The sequence below is a fragment of the Balaenoptera physalus genome (assembly GCF_965194825.1).
Source record: "Balaenoptera physalus genome assembly, chromosome: Y".
NCBI classification, from domain to species: Eukaryota; Metazoa; Chordata; class Mammalia; order Artiodactyla; family Balaenopteridae; genus Balaenoptera; species Balaenoptera physalus.
In genome coordinates this window covers 1,690,025-1,705,450 of record NC_138904.1, presented here as the reverse complement: position 1 = coordinate 1,705,450, position 15,426 = coordinate 1,690,025, and the positions used below count along the sequence as shown (strand labels likewise).

General features: G+C 48.1%; 1 protein-coding gene across 2 annotated transcripts in view; it reads right to left on the bottom strand.

Annotated features, from left to right (window-relative positions):
- The window catches only part of LOC309653445 (CD99 antigen-like), a 32,780-nt gene that overhangs the window by 1,693 nt on the left and 15,661 nt on the right, over positions 1-15,426 (bottom strand). The window contains exons 3-9 of one of the 2 annotated variants that reach the window (XM_082448155.1): positions 14,759-14,803; positions 13,443-13,484; positions 12,739-12,807; positions 11,375-11,419; positions 8,308-8,352; positions 6,388-6,501; positions 118-174 (exon numbers count right to left, since the gene is read on the bottom strand). In XM_082448155.1, coding sequence (XP_082304281.1) covers positions 118-174; positions 6,388-6,501; positions 8,308-8,352; positions 11,375-11,419; positions 12,739-12,807; positions 13,443-13,484; positions 14,759-14,803 — 417 coding nt within the window. Of the gene's footprint in view, positions 1-117; positions 175-2,922; positions 3,088-6,387; positions 6,502-8,307; positions 8,353-11,374; positions 11,420-12,738; positions 12,808-13,442; positions 13,485-14,758; positions 14,804-15,426 lie in introns of those variants that run through there. The other variant, XM_082448156.1, reaches the window with a different exon arrangement.

Genomic DNA, 15,426 nt, shown 5'->3' with positions numbered 1-15,426 from the left:
CTTGAAAACTTCGAGACACAAAGGATCCCATCCAAGAATCTGAGCAGGGCCGTGGTGAGAGGAGGTAAAACAGACCCGCGGGGGGGCCAGGAGGGGGCCACTCAGGTCGCTTCTTACCGGGTGGTTCTGCGTTGGCGCCCTGATGGTTCTCCATGTTGACCTCGCCCTGGTCGGCTGCAAGCAAGAACAAAATGCCCCAGGGGGGTGAACACAAAGACAACACACCCTGATGGTCACTCTCAAGCCGAACTGGCCTCCCACCTCCTGTCCCCAAGCAGAGGACCGCCCTGGTCATCAGGGCATGAAGGGCACCTCGTGGGGTCTGGTTTGTTCGCTCCTGTGCTTTTTCAGTCTATCATTTTACTTCCCTATTTCTACTCCCAAAGTTTTCGAACACACGTCAACGCAAAGAGGACCATGCCGCGCCCCACCGGCCCCCAGAAACGATCTCCCAACATACAGTGTGAGGCGACAGAATTCAAAATGCACGAGCGAGCGGGGCGGGGGACGGGACGGGACGACAGGGTTGAGGGAGGGATGGAGTGGGAGTTTGGGCTTAGCAGATGCAAACTGCTAATGCTGAGGATGGATCCACAACAAGGCCCTACTGTAGAGCACAGGGAACTCGATTCAATATCCTGGGATAGGCCATCATGGAAAAGAATACGAAAACGAACATATAACTGTATAACTGAATCACTGCTGTACAGCAGAAATTAACACAACGTTGTAAACCAACTATACTTCAGTTAGAAACAAAGACGCAGGAGAGATTCCCAGTCAAAACGTTTATTTCTTTACTGCATGCTCGGGAAGGGACACGGAAGCACGTATGACATGAAAAGGACTGAGGTAGCTCACGGGACCCATGACAACCGTTCTCCTGTTTTCCCGAAGCTTTGATTTTCGCAAAACACCAGCATCTGGGGTTAGCATTACGCGTGAACACCCAACACCCCTTTTAATCCCGGTCCCAGAAACACGCGTCCCCCGTCTGCATGAAGTGGATTCCATGAGCCCTCACCCCTTCCCCCAACCACGAAAGGAGACCCCAGTCAGAGACCAAAATTCTAAGATGACAAAAAAAAGAAAGAGAAACACCCAAAGAGGAGAGAGTTTGAAGAGATCTGTGAAAACACTGCAGGGCGGTCACTGCCAATGTCACGTCTTCTGCTGGCCGGGCAGGAGGTAGGCTCTGAACACACGCACATTTTAGAGTGAACTATTATGACGAGAAATCCTAAATGTGCTTTACTTTCACGTGACAAAGAATCTCCCTACCAAAAGAAAAAGAAAGGAAGAAAAAACCCAGTACAAATATTCTAATGGGTCCGCAGAAACCCTGTATCTGGCTACGTTCAAAGAAAAGAAAAAAAGAAATGCCCCTGCGAAATAATAAAGTACAGCCAGACCCAAGTCCATTTGGGGCCAAACGTTATTTCCAACAAGTAAAAGGCACGTTCAATCCATTATCTGAAGAGACATTTGGGGGGAGGGGGAGGGGATGCTGGCACACTTGGTGTCACCAACGCCCAGCATTTGGGGAGAGCCTGAGGGAGGGTGGGTGCTTCGTGGGCGGGGAAAAGGATCGGCCCCCTGGGATCCCGCTTAGCTGGAGCCGTGTGGTCAGGGATGCAGGGCCGAATTCCCCGTTGCCAAGCGCCCAACCCAACCCCAGGGACCCCTAAGAGGAGACCCGGGCCCCACAAGGTGCATTGTCCCGCTGCAACCTCAACACTTCGAAGGCCAAACACAGCACATCTCAAAATCAAAACCAAAGCAACTCACATGCTTTTTTAAGCGAGGAGCCGCTTGAGCTATGACGGCAATTACAGCAATGGCAGCTTTAGGGGTCTCTATGTGTGCGGGCTATTTACGTAAACACAGCAAGCACTGGGGCCAAGGGCAGACCCCAGAGACCACTGACCGGCAGGGTCTCATTCGCAGTTCACACCGAGGACTTAATTCTTGGGGCACAGAGATTCGATTTAAATGCACCCTTGTGCTAACCGGGACACGGGCTTTATTGCATCAGAACCAAGAAATCTGCAGACGCTTTCTTCAAAGACCCAGACGGCCGGCAAGGCGACCACTGTCAAGGCCATCAAGGTGACCGGCGGAAGAGGACCAGGCCCACGGGAGGGGCACGGAGAGCCTCCGTTGCAGGGTCCTTAACCCACCTTCTGATACTAACCCCCAAAACCTGCCACTCGGCCACCAGATCACCAGCCATTTCACCCCGGGAATGGACGTGACCCTGAGGCTCGGCACATGGTCGGAAAAAGAAAACTAATATTTACGCACAAGAAAGAGATGGTCTGATGTTAAAAAGGAAAAAAAAAAAAAAAAATGCAGCAATGACTTCCATGCTTACGGGGATATACAAGGATGCAAGAATTCTAGGGTGTCAAGATCCCAACACTCACTTCTCCACTGACCTTAGAAATTTAAGATCGTGAGATTTTAGGTTTTTCCTAAATAGGTGGATTTTTTTTTCCCCCTGCTGCAAACTGGGAAATTCACATAATTGGCAAAAGCCGATCCGAGAAAGAGTTAGGAAATACTTCATGGAAATGGGACCATAAAAATCCAGGGGTTATGGAATCAGAAGGTTAAACATCCCATCATGAGCGTGAAAGACGAAACCCTATGACCCAAGGCCGGCTTTGCCCCAGGACTCTGAAAGCGGGACGGCTCAGCCCCTGCAGGATCTGCTGGCAAGGACGGGGGATGGTGAGAAACCTGGCTATTTCACGGAAGGCCCCGGCGGCACCATTTCTTTCTGTTGGATTTCACTTTAAAAGGAAATGTCTGCATTTCTCTTCCTTATTCTGAAGCTACCTGGGCCTTAAAAAATAATATCATACGCTTCTGTGCACCGTGAAGGGAGAAAACGTATAGGATTCAAGGTATGGCATCCGGTCTGGGAGAAACACATCACTGCGGCAGTTTTACTAATAAGGAAAAGGACAAATGACAGCAAGGTCTGCTTTCGACTCTGCGTCTTTGTAGATAAACGCGGATCGGAAAGGAGGATCTTGAGGCCCCGCCTGGGGTTTTCTGCTCGTCCCTAGGTCTTCGACTCATCTGAAACGGAAGGTCAGAAAAGGAAAATGAAAGAAAAACAAACAACGAGAAGTAAACGTCCGAAAGGTTTGCTTCAGGTGCATGCCCACAGCCCAGGCAGCAGTGCAAGCTGTTAGGAAGACGCCCTCTGGGCTCAGAAGTTGAGGAGACAGGCCGACAGAGCAGAGCCTCACGGAGCGGACACCGGGATTAAGTGGGGGGAGGGAAGGGGGGCGGGGAGGAAAGGAGGAGGGAAGGAAGGAAGGGAAGGGAGGGGGGAGAGAGAGGGAGGAAGAAAGAAAGGAAGGAAGGAAGGGAAAGAGAGAAAGAGAGAGGGAAGGAAGGAAGGAAGGAAAGAAGGGAGGGAGAGGACATGCCAGTAGCTCATTTCACCAAAGCCTCAAGAATCTGCCACCATCAAGGACAAGGGAAGCAGCTGGCGGATGTGCGGTGAGCAACGAGAATCAGCTGTCGAGCACACCCGGTGACAACAACCGAACCCTGTGCCCTGTGCAAGCGGTCAGGCTCAGCACCAACCGTCATTTAAACTGGTGACTTGAAGCCAACCCACGAAAACGCAAAGACGCACATCCACCAGGAGCCTGCGTCCCAAAACGGCTTTAAGAGGCCAGCTTGCATCACTTGGAAGAAAACCAGACTAAACTCCTAGAGTCACAACTTCAAACCTTTAGGAATAAAGGACAGAGCTACCAAACTTTGCTGGCCGTGGAGGTTTTCTCCTATCTTCTCACGGAGAAGCTCTTAACTAAGTATATATCAAGACTGACAGTACCACACTGATGTATCTCCACGTTGGGAAAACACATCTGCTTCCCCCCGTTAAGTGCTCGAGAGGAAGCTTGGCGCAAATTCAACAGACACTACAAAATTCAATACAACAACGAGGTCCTGGCAAGTCACTCTGTAAACCGCCGCGCTCAGAGCATAATGGTTTACCCCAAACCACGCTTCCTCCAAGGCTGGCAGCTCACTGTCCAGGGTGTAGCCACATCCCCCTTACCAAATCTCCAAGCTCACCACTGCACACCTTAAAATAACCACCCCGAAATAAAGCCTATAAAATAGTCCTGCACGGACCTGAAAAGGTCTAGGATCATCATGCACCCGACGCCTGGCCATCTCTGTTCATAAAAACACATAACTGACAACAGACACTAAATTCATTTTCTAAGGCAGGTCTATAAATCGCAATATCTACCCACGTGGTCAGAAAGACGCTCACTGTCTGCACTAGACTCGGTGCTTCTATGAGAAAAGGGACCTAATTTTCTTTGTGTCAATGCGGGACATTTTACAGCTGGAGACAAAAGGGCCTAATTACTGAAATCAGAACTACTCGCTTCCTTCCCTCATGAAGATTTGCCCCCCCCCCTTTTTCCTTTTTCTTTGTGCATCTCCATCAGCCCAAGACCATGAACCTGTGAAAACCACAAAGCAAATCAAAAATTTAAAGTCGCACCTAATGTTAATTCAGCCTAAGAAGAGAGACTGAAGGACGTGTTCTAGGGGAATGAATGTAGCTAGCCTCTCTGGAAGCATAAGTTGAATACTTGCCTGCCCTGAGCCAGTTCTTCAGAAAGTTCGCTTTTGGTTTTGAAAATCGTACGTTCAACTCTTTCTACCCGGGAAGCTTTCCGTTTCCATGCCCACCCCTTCCCCCTGCAATGGGGGAAGAGTGCTTGAACCCAAGACGGAGAACCAGGGGTGGGGTAGGGTGGGATGCACAACACTTGGTTTTCCCAATTTCTGAATCCCTTTTCCAAATATTAGATGATGTCAAGTCTATTAAGACTCTTGGGTGCTTCCTTAAATCCCTGTGTCTTGACATACGAACATCCAGAGAATCATATATCCCATTCACACGGTAACAGAAATGCTTTGTAATTCCAGAGTCCAACTGGGGTTCGCCTGAAGATTTTCAGAAAATTCTGGGGCCAGGACTTCCCGTGCATCCTTGCCTCGCGAGCGCCTTCCTCTCCTGGCTGAGCGTCAAGCTCTGAGTTTGAGCGTCTTCAGAGAAAGGGGGAAATGTAATTGAAAAGGAAACAGAAATTCACTTCCATCGAACCCCTAGTCTTTCAAGTCTTTGCTCGTTCTAGAAGAAGCAAAAGAAAAAGGTGTTTTCTTTTGTTCTGTTTCCCCCCACTCGGTTCTAACTGTAGATCTTTTATAAGTATCTCCTGGAACTTGGTCATCTGTCCATTTGGGAATCGCTGGATGCCCGCCATTCCACCTGCCAACCACACTTTCCTGAGCGCGGCCAGATGGAAGGCGCCCACTCCCACGAGGGAAATAAGATGCACTCAGGCACCCTTACCCTCCAGTGCAAGGAGAGGGATATAAAAATGGCCTCTTATTTTAGGTCTCTGAATCCAAACGCTGTGCCAGACTTTCAATTTCAGGCTATAAATAATGTTTGTGAACCTAAAAATCTGGAATGATGGAAGATGAAGGTAAACTCCATCCCTAGAGGGTAACTTTGCCTCTATCAAGTCTTCTGGGAATTTCCCAAGAACCCTCAGGAAAGGGTCCTTTAGGCAGATGACACCAATGGCCAACGGCAAAGCATGAATAAGGACTTGGGGTCATACACAGAAGGGAAGTTCAGATACCACAAGCCTCCTCCGAGGAGGATGGGCCACCACGGTCCATGGGGCCACCACACTGCAACCCACCCCTCGCTGGTTCTCAAAGCAAGACCTAGACAGAGCCTTCCAGAGACACACAAACATTAACTGTGCTCAAAACAGTAGAACTCACTGATGTCAGGACGAATCCTAAGTAACTTAGCATTTGAGTACAAAGTCCCAAAATGCCCAATGATGGAGAATTCCGATCTCTGGGCTGGTAACGGTGGCATTCGGCGGTCCACGTAAATAACAATGAATGAATCGTAAGAGCGAACATTTCATCAACACTCACTCTCTGCCAGGCAACCTGTCAAGACTTTCACACATGACCTTTTGGACCTTCACACATGACCTTACTGAACTTCACACATGACCTTACTGACCTTCACAAAAATTCTAAAGCGCAGACTATCATCTCTCCTCGTTATGGGAACCTCCGTCCCCCAAAATGGAGTGGTTAGTAACTTGCACAAGCTCACATGGCTAAACGCTGGGATCAAAGCCACAAAGTCAGATCCCAGTTTTCTAGCGACTTCAGGACCCCCTCGGCCGCCTTCCGCGTGTTTCGTGCCAACCTGAGTTCTGCTTTTTAGTGCTTTTTTTTTTAAAGAAAGCACGGTTTTCAAAGCAGCAAGGCCCCACGGAAAGGACGCGGCGGTGAACGCCTTACCGTTCTCTTTGAAGCACAGCTTCTTCTTCTGGTAGGCGATGAAGCTGGAGATGGCACCGGCCACGGCCACTGCGACGGCACCGACGATCCCAGGGACCACCGCCGGGGAGTCGGCTGTGGGAGGAAGCACAGGGCACCGTGACAGGCAAACACGTAACCCTCACGGGCGGACCACGGGGCCGGGGGCTGGCGGCCCTGCCCGGAGGAAGAGGATGGGGCTGAGGCCTGAGAGGCGGGGCCCCAGGGTAACCACGGAGGGACCGTCACTCCGGAGCCTCTCCCGGAAACCCACGTCGGAATTCATTTGACTACGTGAGCTGTTTCCAATCCAAGAACTGGCTCCCAGTGGGATGCCAAACCCCACCGCTTCCCCATCCCTAGGACCAGCCCAGGTGTCCTCCCAGCTCAGTGAGGAAGCTCTCAGATGGGTGACAAATCCACAGTGGAAGGGGGCCCAGCGGGGACCATTCAGCGGCCGTGTGACCTCAAGCAGCCAGATGCCCGGCTCTTCATGTACCTTCCGAAAAAGCAAAGTCCCCGACCTCTTCGTTACTCTCAGGTGCTCTACGGTGACGGTGTTTCCATCCACCATCAAGAATTCTAAAGCTACCTGCGTCCGTCCCGCATCTACAGCTGTTTCTTGACACGGCAGGTGCACAAGACATCCTCCCCCACGAATAAAAAGGACGGTGTGATGGATGGTTCATCGTATGTGTCAGCTGGACTGGCCAGGGCCTGCCTAGGCAGCTGGGAACAGTTCATTTCTGGATGTGTCCATGCGGCCGTCTCCAGAAAAAAATAACATTCGAACCCGTTAGCCTGGGTAAAGCGAGCTGCCCTCACCAACATGGACGGGCACCGTTCAATCCATTGAGGGTCTGATTAGATCAAAAAGGGACAATTTGCTCCCTGCCTGAGCTGGCACGTCTATCTTCTCCTGCCCTTGGACATTGGTGCTTCTGCTTCTTGGGATTTTGTACTCAGACTGGGACCCACGCCATTTGCTGTCCTGGTTCTTGGTGTTTTGCACTGGGACTGACTGGCCACCTTCCTGAGTGTCCGGCGTGCAGACAGCAGATCGAGGCCCTTCTCAGCCTCCGTAACTACGTGGGCCAACTCCTTATAATAAGTGTCTTCCTACTCATCTCTATACATCCTAGTGGTCCTGTTTCTCTGCAGGACCCTGGGTAATACGGACGGCGTTCCTCCTTAGGGCACTTTGGGAGGGCGACCGAACTTAAAATGCAGATCCCGTTGGTACCAGCTCCAGGCAGACGTCATGCTAGCGAGCTTCGCGGATACTGTGGGGTTTTTTGTGTTTTTTTTTTTAACAAATGGAAGGTTTGTGGCCACCCTATGTCAGGCAAGTCTATCGGCGCCATTTCTCCAACAGCATTTGCCCACCTCACGTCTTCATATCACATTTTGGTAATTCTTCTAATATTTCAAGCTCTTTCATTATGATTCTATTTGTGACGGTATCTGTGATCTCTGGTGTTACTCCTGTGACGCGCTGAACGCTCAGAGGATGGTGAGCCTTTATTAGCAATAAAAGTTGTATAAATTTAGGCCTGTACGTGGTGCTTTTTCTTAGCCTTGATGCCATTGCACACTGAACAGACTACAGTGCAGTGTAAACATCACTTTTAGGTGCACTGGGGAACCATACAATTTGTGTGACTTGCTGTACCGCGATATTCGCTTGATTGCGGCGGTCTGGACCTGAATCCCCAGTATCTCCGGGGTCTGCCCGTGTTTCCGCTGAGCCCCCTTGCAACGCGTGTCCAGAGAACCGTTCTTCATTCCAGTATCTTTCAGACGACGCTGCAAATACTAAAAGTGAGGCTGTGACCACTGGCTCCCGCTTCCCTCAACAGTACACGTGAGGAACCCAGGACATCGGGGACCAGGGGTACGTACCCTGCTCCTCCCCGTCATGCCTCTGCTTTCCGCCACCACCGCCTCCTGCAAGAGAGGAACAAGGCTTGGTGACAAATGGCGCTGGGGAGACGCTCGGTCACCGAAAACTCATACCAAGGACCAGCTCCTCTGACCTTGGGTTGTGAAGGTTCCTTAAGAGAAATGACCATGGGACTGATGAGGCCATTGATATCAGGGTGTCCCTTTCCACTGCTGGAAGGGGCGGTCCTCATTCTACGGGACGTATCACCTGTCTTGCTCCCGTGTACCTGAAATCCAGGTTTGGCACCTGACTCAACCCCCTGGCCCCATGGTGAGCTCCAGGAGACCCACTGAGCCCTCAAAGTCCCCCAGGGATTCGGGAAGAAACCCAGCAAGGGCCCCAGAGCCCAGCTGAGACCCTCGCATGGCTATGGGGTCATCCCAGGCACACTCCTGTTAACTCTCAGGCCCCCCAGTCTCACTAGGGGTGGTTGTCGGCCATGTGCTATCCACGGACCCACCACCTCTGGGTATTGTCTTCATTTGTGCTTTCCCCAGGGCTAAGGGATACCACCTCACCACCCCCTCTACTTTTTCCACATTTAATGCCAATGGATACTTGATGTTTTTGTTGCTGTTTGTCTCATTTTGTTTTTTCTTTTTGCCCATACTACACGGCTTGTGGATCTTAGCTCCCCGACCAGGGACTGAACCTGCACCCTCGGCAGTGAAAGCGAAGAGTCCTAACCACTGGACCGTCAGGCAATTCCTGATACTTGATGTTAAGCTGATGCTTGTACAATTATGAGTGCACAAACCAGGAATCCACCCAGCGGACTGCACACTTGTGAGGGTGCCTTTAGCTTTGTTTCCTGTCAGCCAGTCACTCCCAGTGTGTCTTTACGGTATAGTCACACAGGCACTGCATGTTACATGGCTATGAAGCACCACTGCCTGCTACAAAGGAGGGGCTGCATGTTACACAGCTACAGAGCCAGCATACAGCCTGTTACATTCAGTGGGTAAGAGCACGTCACACGGGTATCAAACTAGAACCCTGCCTGTTACACTCCTCAAAGTGGGGCGATCTTGTACAGCACCTAGAGATGTAAATTTAAACGGAAAACCAATTTAGAAGGTAGACGGCTAGCCACTGTAGACGTGACCTCGGGGACCAGGGTGGAAGGGGTTTACTCTGAAAGGTATGTGAGCTCAAGAGGGGAGGCAGGGGCATTCCCGGTAGAAGGCAAACGAGATGAACAAAAAGCATGTCACCGTAAGGGCGTGACTGGTATAAACAGACTTATAATCCTTTGGGGGCTGGTTTATCCATTGATGCCAATCAATGGCGCTCCATCAAGCAAGGATCCAAAGCAAAAATGTTTCCAGTAACATTTAAGGCAGGCCAGGGAGGAATGAACCCAGCAATCTCTTACATGGTCCTCTTACCAGTGGGACCACCAATGATCCCAGCCATTCTGGAAAGCAATTTAGCAACCCATGAAGGGATGTAAAAGTGGGAACTCCTTTCAGAAACCCTACTTCTTAGAAACCACCTTAAGGGAACCATATGGAGGACATCCAATATCAAAGCATAAAGATGTGTACAAGAAACTGGTGCAGAATCTAAAAAGCACAGCAAACTAGTGAAAATAACAAAAAAGAAGCAGCCTCACAGATATAGAGAACAAACTAGTGGTTCCCAGTGGGGAGAGGGAAGGGGGACGGGCAAGATGGGGTAGGGGATTAAGAGGTACAAACTACTATATATAAAATCAATAAGGAACAAGGATAGATTGCACAACACAGGGAATAGAGCCAATATCTTATAATAACTTTAAATGGAGTACAACCTAGAAAAATACTGAATCACTACGTCATACACCTGAAACTTATACAATACTGTACATCAACGATACCTCAAAAAAAAGTATTAAGGAGTATCAGGCAGTTAACTAATAAAAATGTTATTTTTCTATTTAAAAAAGAAGAAACTGGTATAACCTAAATGCTTAAAAAGAGAAGGGAGAATAAACAGATTTTACATGCAGGGGCAAGTACACGGGTCAGGACGGGAATAGGGAGGGGCCATCACAGCATGAAAGTCCCTCCCCAAGGATGTCAGAGCCATGGGTCACCTCCTGGGAAATCTTCACATCATCTTATTATTATTCACCGTTTACGCTCAATTCTCCAAGAAATAAACAAGAACCAGAGCTCGATGGCAGAGTTAGAAATAAAAGATTTCCCGGACTGGGGGCTGGAGCCCAGGGTTTTCTACCTGGTGGGGGAAGCTGGAGTTAACTGCCATGGAAGGAGCTTCCCTCCAGGTGGACGTCCCGAGGCTTTGAGTTTGCAGCCCTCCTAGGAGGCTGTGGGCCAAGAGTGACGCCCAAATTCAAGGCTGATGCACAATCTTTCCCCGCCTCCTGAGGGTGACCCAAAGGAATCCTGGTGGAGGAGATCTTTACCTTGTCTGGCCCTGCGTTATATATTATATACACATATACTAGACGTAATACCTATTTTAGATTACATTTGCATAATAGATGAATATAGTAAAAATATATTTATATGTAACATACGTTTACACTATAATTTATACATACATAAATACATAAAAATGACTATATATTTCATTAAGTTATAACTATTCTAAGCATATATTAATTTTATACTTATTTATTTATTATATTTAAATACTGTTTTGGCCCCCATATTGACCTAAGATTTTAAAGACAGAGGTGGAAACAAGGACCTACTGTAGAGCACAGGGAACTCTGCTCAATATTCTATCATAACCTATACAGGAAAAGAATTTGAAAAAGAATAGACACATGTCTATGCAGAACTGAGTCACTTTGCTCTACACCGGAAACTAACACAACCTTGTTAATCACCTCTACTCCAATATAAAATAAAAAACTGAGGGACTTCCCTGGCGGTCCAGTGGTTAACACTATGCCCTTCCACTGCAGGAGGGCACGGGTTCAATCCCCGGTCGGGGAACTAAGATCCCACATGCTGCACGGCGCAGCCAAAAGATTAAAAAAAAAGAAAGACAAAAAAAGAAGGGGAACCCTACCTCCATCTGAAGTCCCATCAGTCAGGTCCAAATCCGAAAAGCCATCTAGAAGGAAAAAGACAGGATCATCTGTCACATGAGAACTGTCGGCAGTGTCTTGATGTCTTGGGGTGAAGGGAAACACATCAGAATCAAAAGCAGACCTGGGGTGGCGGGGAACCCCATAAAGGTACTTTGAATCTTTCAAAGATACAATTATTGGACTTCCCCAGTGGCGCAGTGGTTAAGAATCCACCTGCCAATGCAGGGGACACGGGTTTGAGCCCTGGTCTGGGAAGATCCCACATGCCACGGAGCAACTAAGCCCGTGCACCACGACTACTGAGCTCGCACACCTAGAGCCCATGAGCCACAACTACTGAGCCCGCGTGCCGCAACTACTAAAGCCCACGCTCCGCAACAAGAGAAGCCACCGCAATGAGAAGCCCGTGCACCGCAACGAAGAGTAGCCCCCGCTCTCTGCAACTAGAGAAAGCCCGTGCCCAGCAACGAAGACCCAACGCAGCCAAAAATAAATAAATAAATAAATAAAATAAATTTATTTATTAAAAAAAAAAGAAATAAAACCATAAGAAAGCATATGAAGATGGCTTCCATTTGCTTTGCAACTCATACTTCTAAAATAGCAGAGAAACATAACATTTTCAAAATTAGGGATTAGTTATGATAGCATATAACTGCCAAGAAAAGTCATATGATAAAAATTATTAAATGACATAAGAAAATGCTTATGGAATACTAATAAGCAAAAAATAATGTTATGACACAGTGTGAATAAAAGATTGACAGTTTTACTTAACAGTTGTTTCATTTAAATTGATATAGAATACTAGGGAGAATAACCATCTTCACTGTGGTACAGGATGGACAGTATTTCTATTTTTCTGCATTAAAAATTAAACAAATATATAAACAAACAAAAAAGCCAACTCAAAATCTGAAGTTTCAACAGCCATTCAACTCAGAACACTGATGTTAGTCAAATACTCAGAGAATACTATGATGTGTCAGAAAAAAGGTGGCAAAAACCTTTAAAAAACAAAACAAAAACCAAGAGCTTCTCTAAAGGGAAAGAACAAGCTGATATTTTTCTCCATATTGATTCTCTGTATTTAAAATCTTACATTTAATTTTTTAAAGTTTCCATTAAAACCTTGGAAGTAAAATCAGCACACTAAAAATCAAATCCGAACCAAAAATATATTTTTGAAAACTGTTTTCCACGACTGGAAAATTGGCATTACGTTGCACAGAGAGTTCACAGTAAGATCATGCTAAATCTGAAATTACCTCCTTTCAGCTGACATGGAAATCACTGTACTCTGAAAAACACACAAGGACCCACAGGGGCGAGAAGGTCTTACCAGAAGAGCCGGGCTGGTTGGGGTTTGGATTAGGTTTTGGCTTGGGTGGTTCGGGTGACACTGGGTCATCTGTAAAAGAGGAGAGTTGCAATTATAAGCACTTTGCAGTCAAGAAAACAAAACGTGCATTTGCACACAGATGGTTTACTAAACAGCTAGAAATGGAAGCATGTCCTTTGTCATGGCGGGGCAAGTACTTTGTCATGATGGGGATACCCATACACACAGGCACCTGTGGATTTCTTTCCATCATCATCCAGCTGCGATACTTAAATTCACGTATTTCCAATAGAAAATAAAGCAGATGGCTGGACCAGCTACAGAATTTGTGGAGCCCAGGGCAAAATGAGAATGCAGAGTCTCTTGCTTAAACTGTACTAAGAAATTCAATAGGGCGGCCACAGAGCAGTCAACCAAGGAGGGAAGCCCTTTTGAGTGTGGAGTCCTGTGTGACCCTACGCGCCCGTGAGGCCAGCCCTGGCAAGGATATTCAGTTTGTCTTATATCACCCCAAAGACTGTAAGAGCCTTAAAATAAAAGTAGGCATACGGATAAAAGCCAAAAACTCAACCACAACAAACAATACATCTATTCCTTAGGTTTTCGTGGTAAAAACTAATTGGACTTATTTAAAAGAGACAAGCCTCTTTGCAATGATAAATAAGCAAATCAGACACATAGGAGATTTAAGAGGTACTACTTACTGTTCCCTCCACCAAGGGCGTCTTCTAAATTGAAGTTATCATCTAGAGGAGAAAAACAGATAGTTAATATTGAAGTTGTGGGTGAAACGAGGAACAGAAATGACTTCCTAAATAGACGGAGGAAACATTGCCTCTCCACATCTCAGAACACTTTCCTGAATATCAGTCTGACCAAGGTCTCAACAGAAAAACCAAATTCCTGACCGTATTCATATCATCCTTCTCTCCAAGGAAAGGAATAAAAGGCAAAACCAAACCAAAACAAAGAAAGTAATTTATAAATCAATTACGCCCCATGGACCGAGTTGAAATTCCAGCTTCTGCCTGTAGACAAGTCTTCCCCCGGGACTGTTTATCCTAGCAACATCCCCTACCAAGTTGCCAACAACTTCCGCAAGGTAGATACTACGCGATTAAGGGGGGAAGTCTGTGGCCAGATTTGGGCTTGTGCCCACCAAGAAAATGATTCAACTGACCCAGGTGTGCTTGACAAAATGATGTGACAACTCCTGATGGCTCCCAAGGTTGCCTTCTTAGTTTTAAGGACTCTTTGCAAGTCCCAGCAACATCTAGGTGAGCTTGCGTATCCACCCAACACGATGTACTGACCCATCACGAGTCACGACTGGGAAACACCGTCGCTGCCCCGGGGAGCGCGTGACGGTACAAAGTCCGTTGTTCAATAATGACTTGTCCAGCATCCTCTGCGTGCCTCCACAGGTCAAGAACCTGGCTCTGAACAAGGCTATCTTTTTCCTCATCAGATGCCATTGTAGATGAGAAGCCCAACATTTGAAGAGAGCTATCACATTTTTAAAAAAATCAGTGGTAAGAGCTCTGTAACTTTGGGCATCGATTTTACTGTGGGTGACTAACCACCAATGAATCTGACCCTTGGTCAATTCCATGATCCGTCTGATTCCTGACTTTTATTGGAAAGGTTTAGTGACAACTAGTACGTTCCTCCTAGAGGCTGAGATCTAAGTTTGCTCATGGGTTATACGAGGGTCCCAGGTCCTAAAACTGTTCCTCCCGAGAAATGAGTAACCAAAACCAGGCACAGACACTCAGAATGAAAGCATCCCGAGATGCCTTCCAGGGGACCCAACAGCATCTCGCCCAAGTGGCAGCGTCCGTCCTCTCACAGCCACTGTGGACTTGAAAGCACCAACATCACAGCGTAATTCAAGTATTAACCAGGCCGGATCCAGAGCCGGTGAACAGCTGACTGCGGCTCACGCAGCTCTTGGGAAAACTGGGGCGCACGACAACAATTTCTCGGCTGTGTTTGCATGCTGGGCACCTTTGCCTCTTACCGGTGCCTTGTTTTGGTGGGGCGGGAGTGGGTTTCTTGTCATGGTCTAAAGAGAAGAGACATGTCTGTCAGTAAGACTTGCAGCTGGGAAACAGAATCAACTCTCGACACTGTTCTGTTTCCTTAAAAAGACTCAGAGAACGTGTGAAGCATCATTTTTTTCCTGACAGTTGAGGCAATGGCCAAGCACTGCAGGACGATTCCAGCGAGCCCCCGAGGACCCACGATAACAGGAACATAGGACGATGTCGACCACGGCTGCCACCGAGACCGAGGGCCCCTCCCACCTCATAGACGCCAAGTGCGGGGCTGTGAGTGAAAGAGGAACCCGGGAGAACACAGGACGCGAGGGAGCGCCCGGGACCTGTGCGGGAGAAGGAGGGACCCGGGACCCTTGGCTCAAAGGCTGTGCACATTCACTACGTGAAGCACACCTTTTGCTCCCTGGGACCCCCAGGCAACCAAGGCAAGGTGGGCTGAGGTTATTAGGACCACAGACACCTCTCCGGCATCTCTCCTCACCAGCCAATGAGGGGTCCATCGTCAAGAATAAGACTATCCCCCCGTTGGCTTTTGGGAACATTACTGCCCTCACGGTTTTGACTCACACCTCTGCATCGGACCCCAGGAGTTAAAAAGATATCTTGGGGCACTGACATACATACAGTA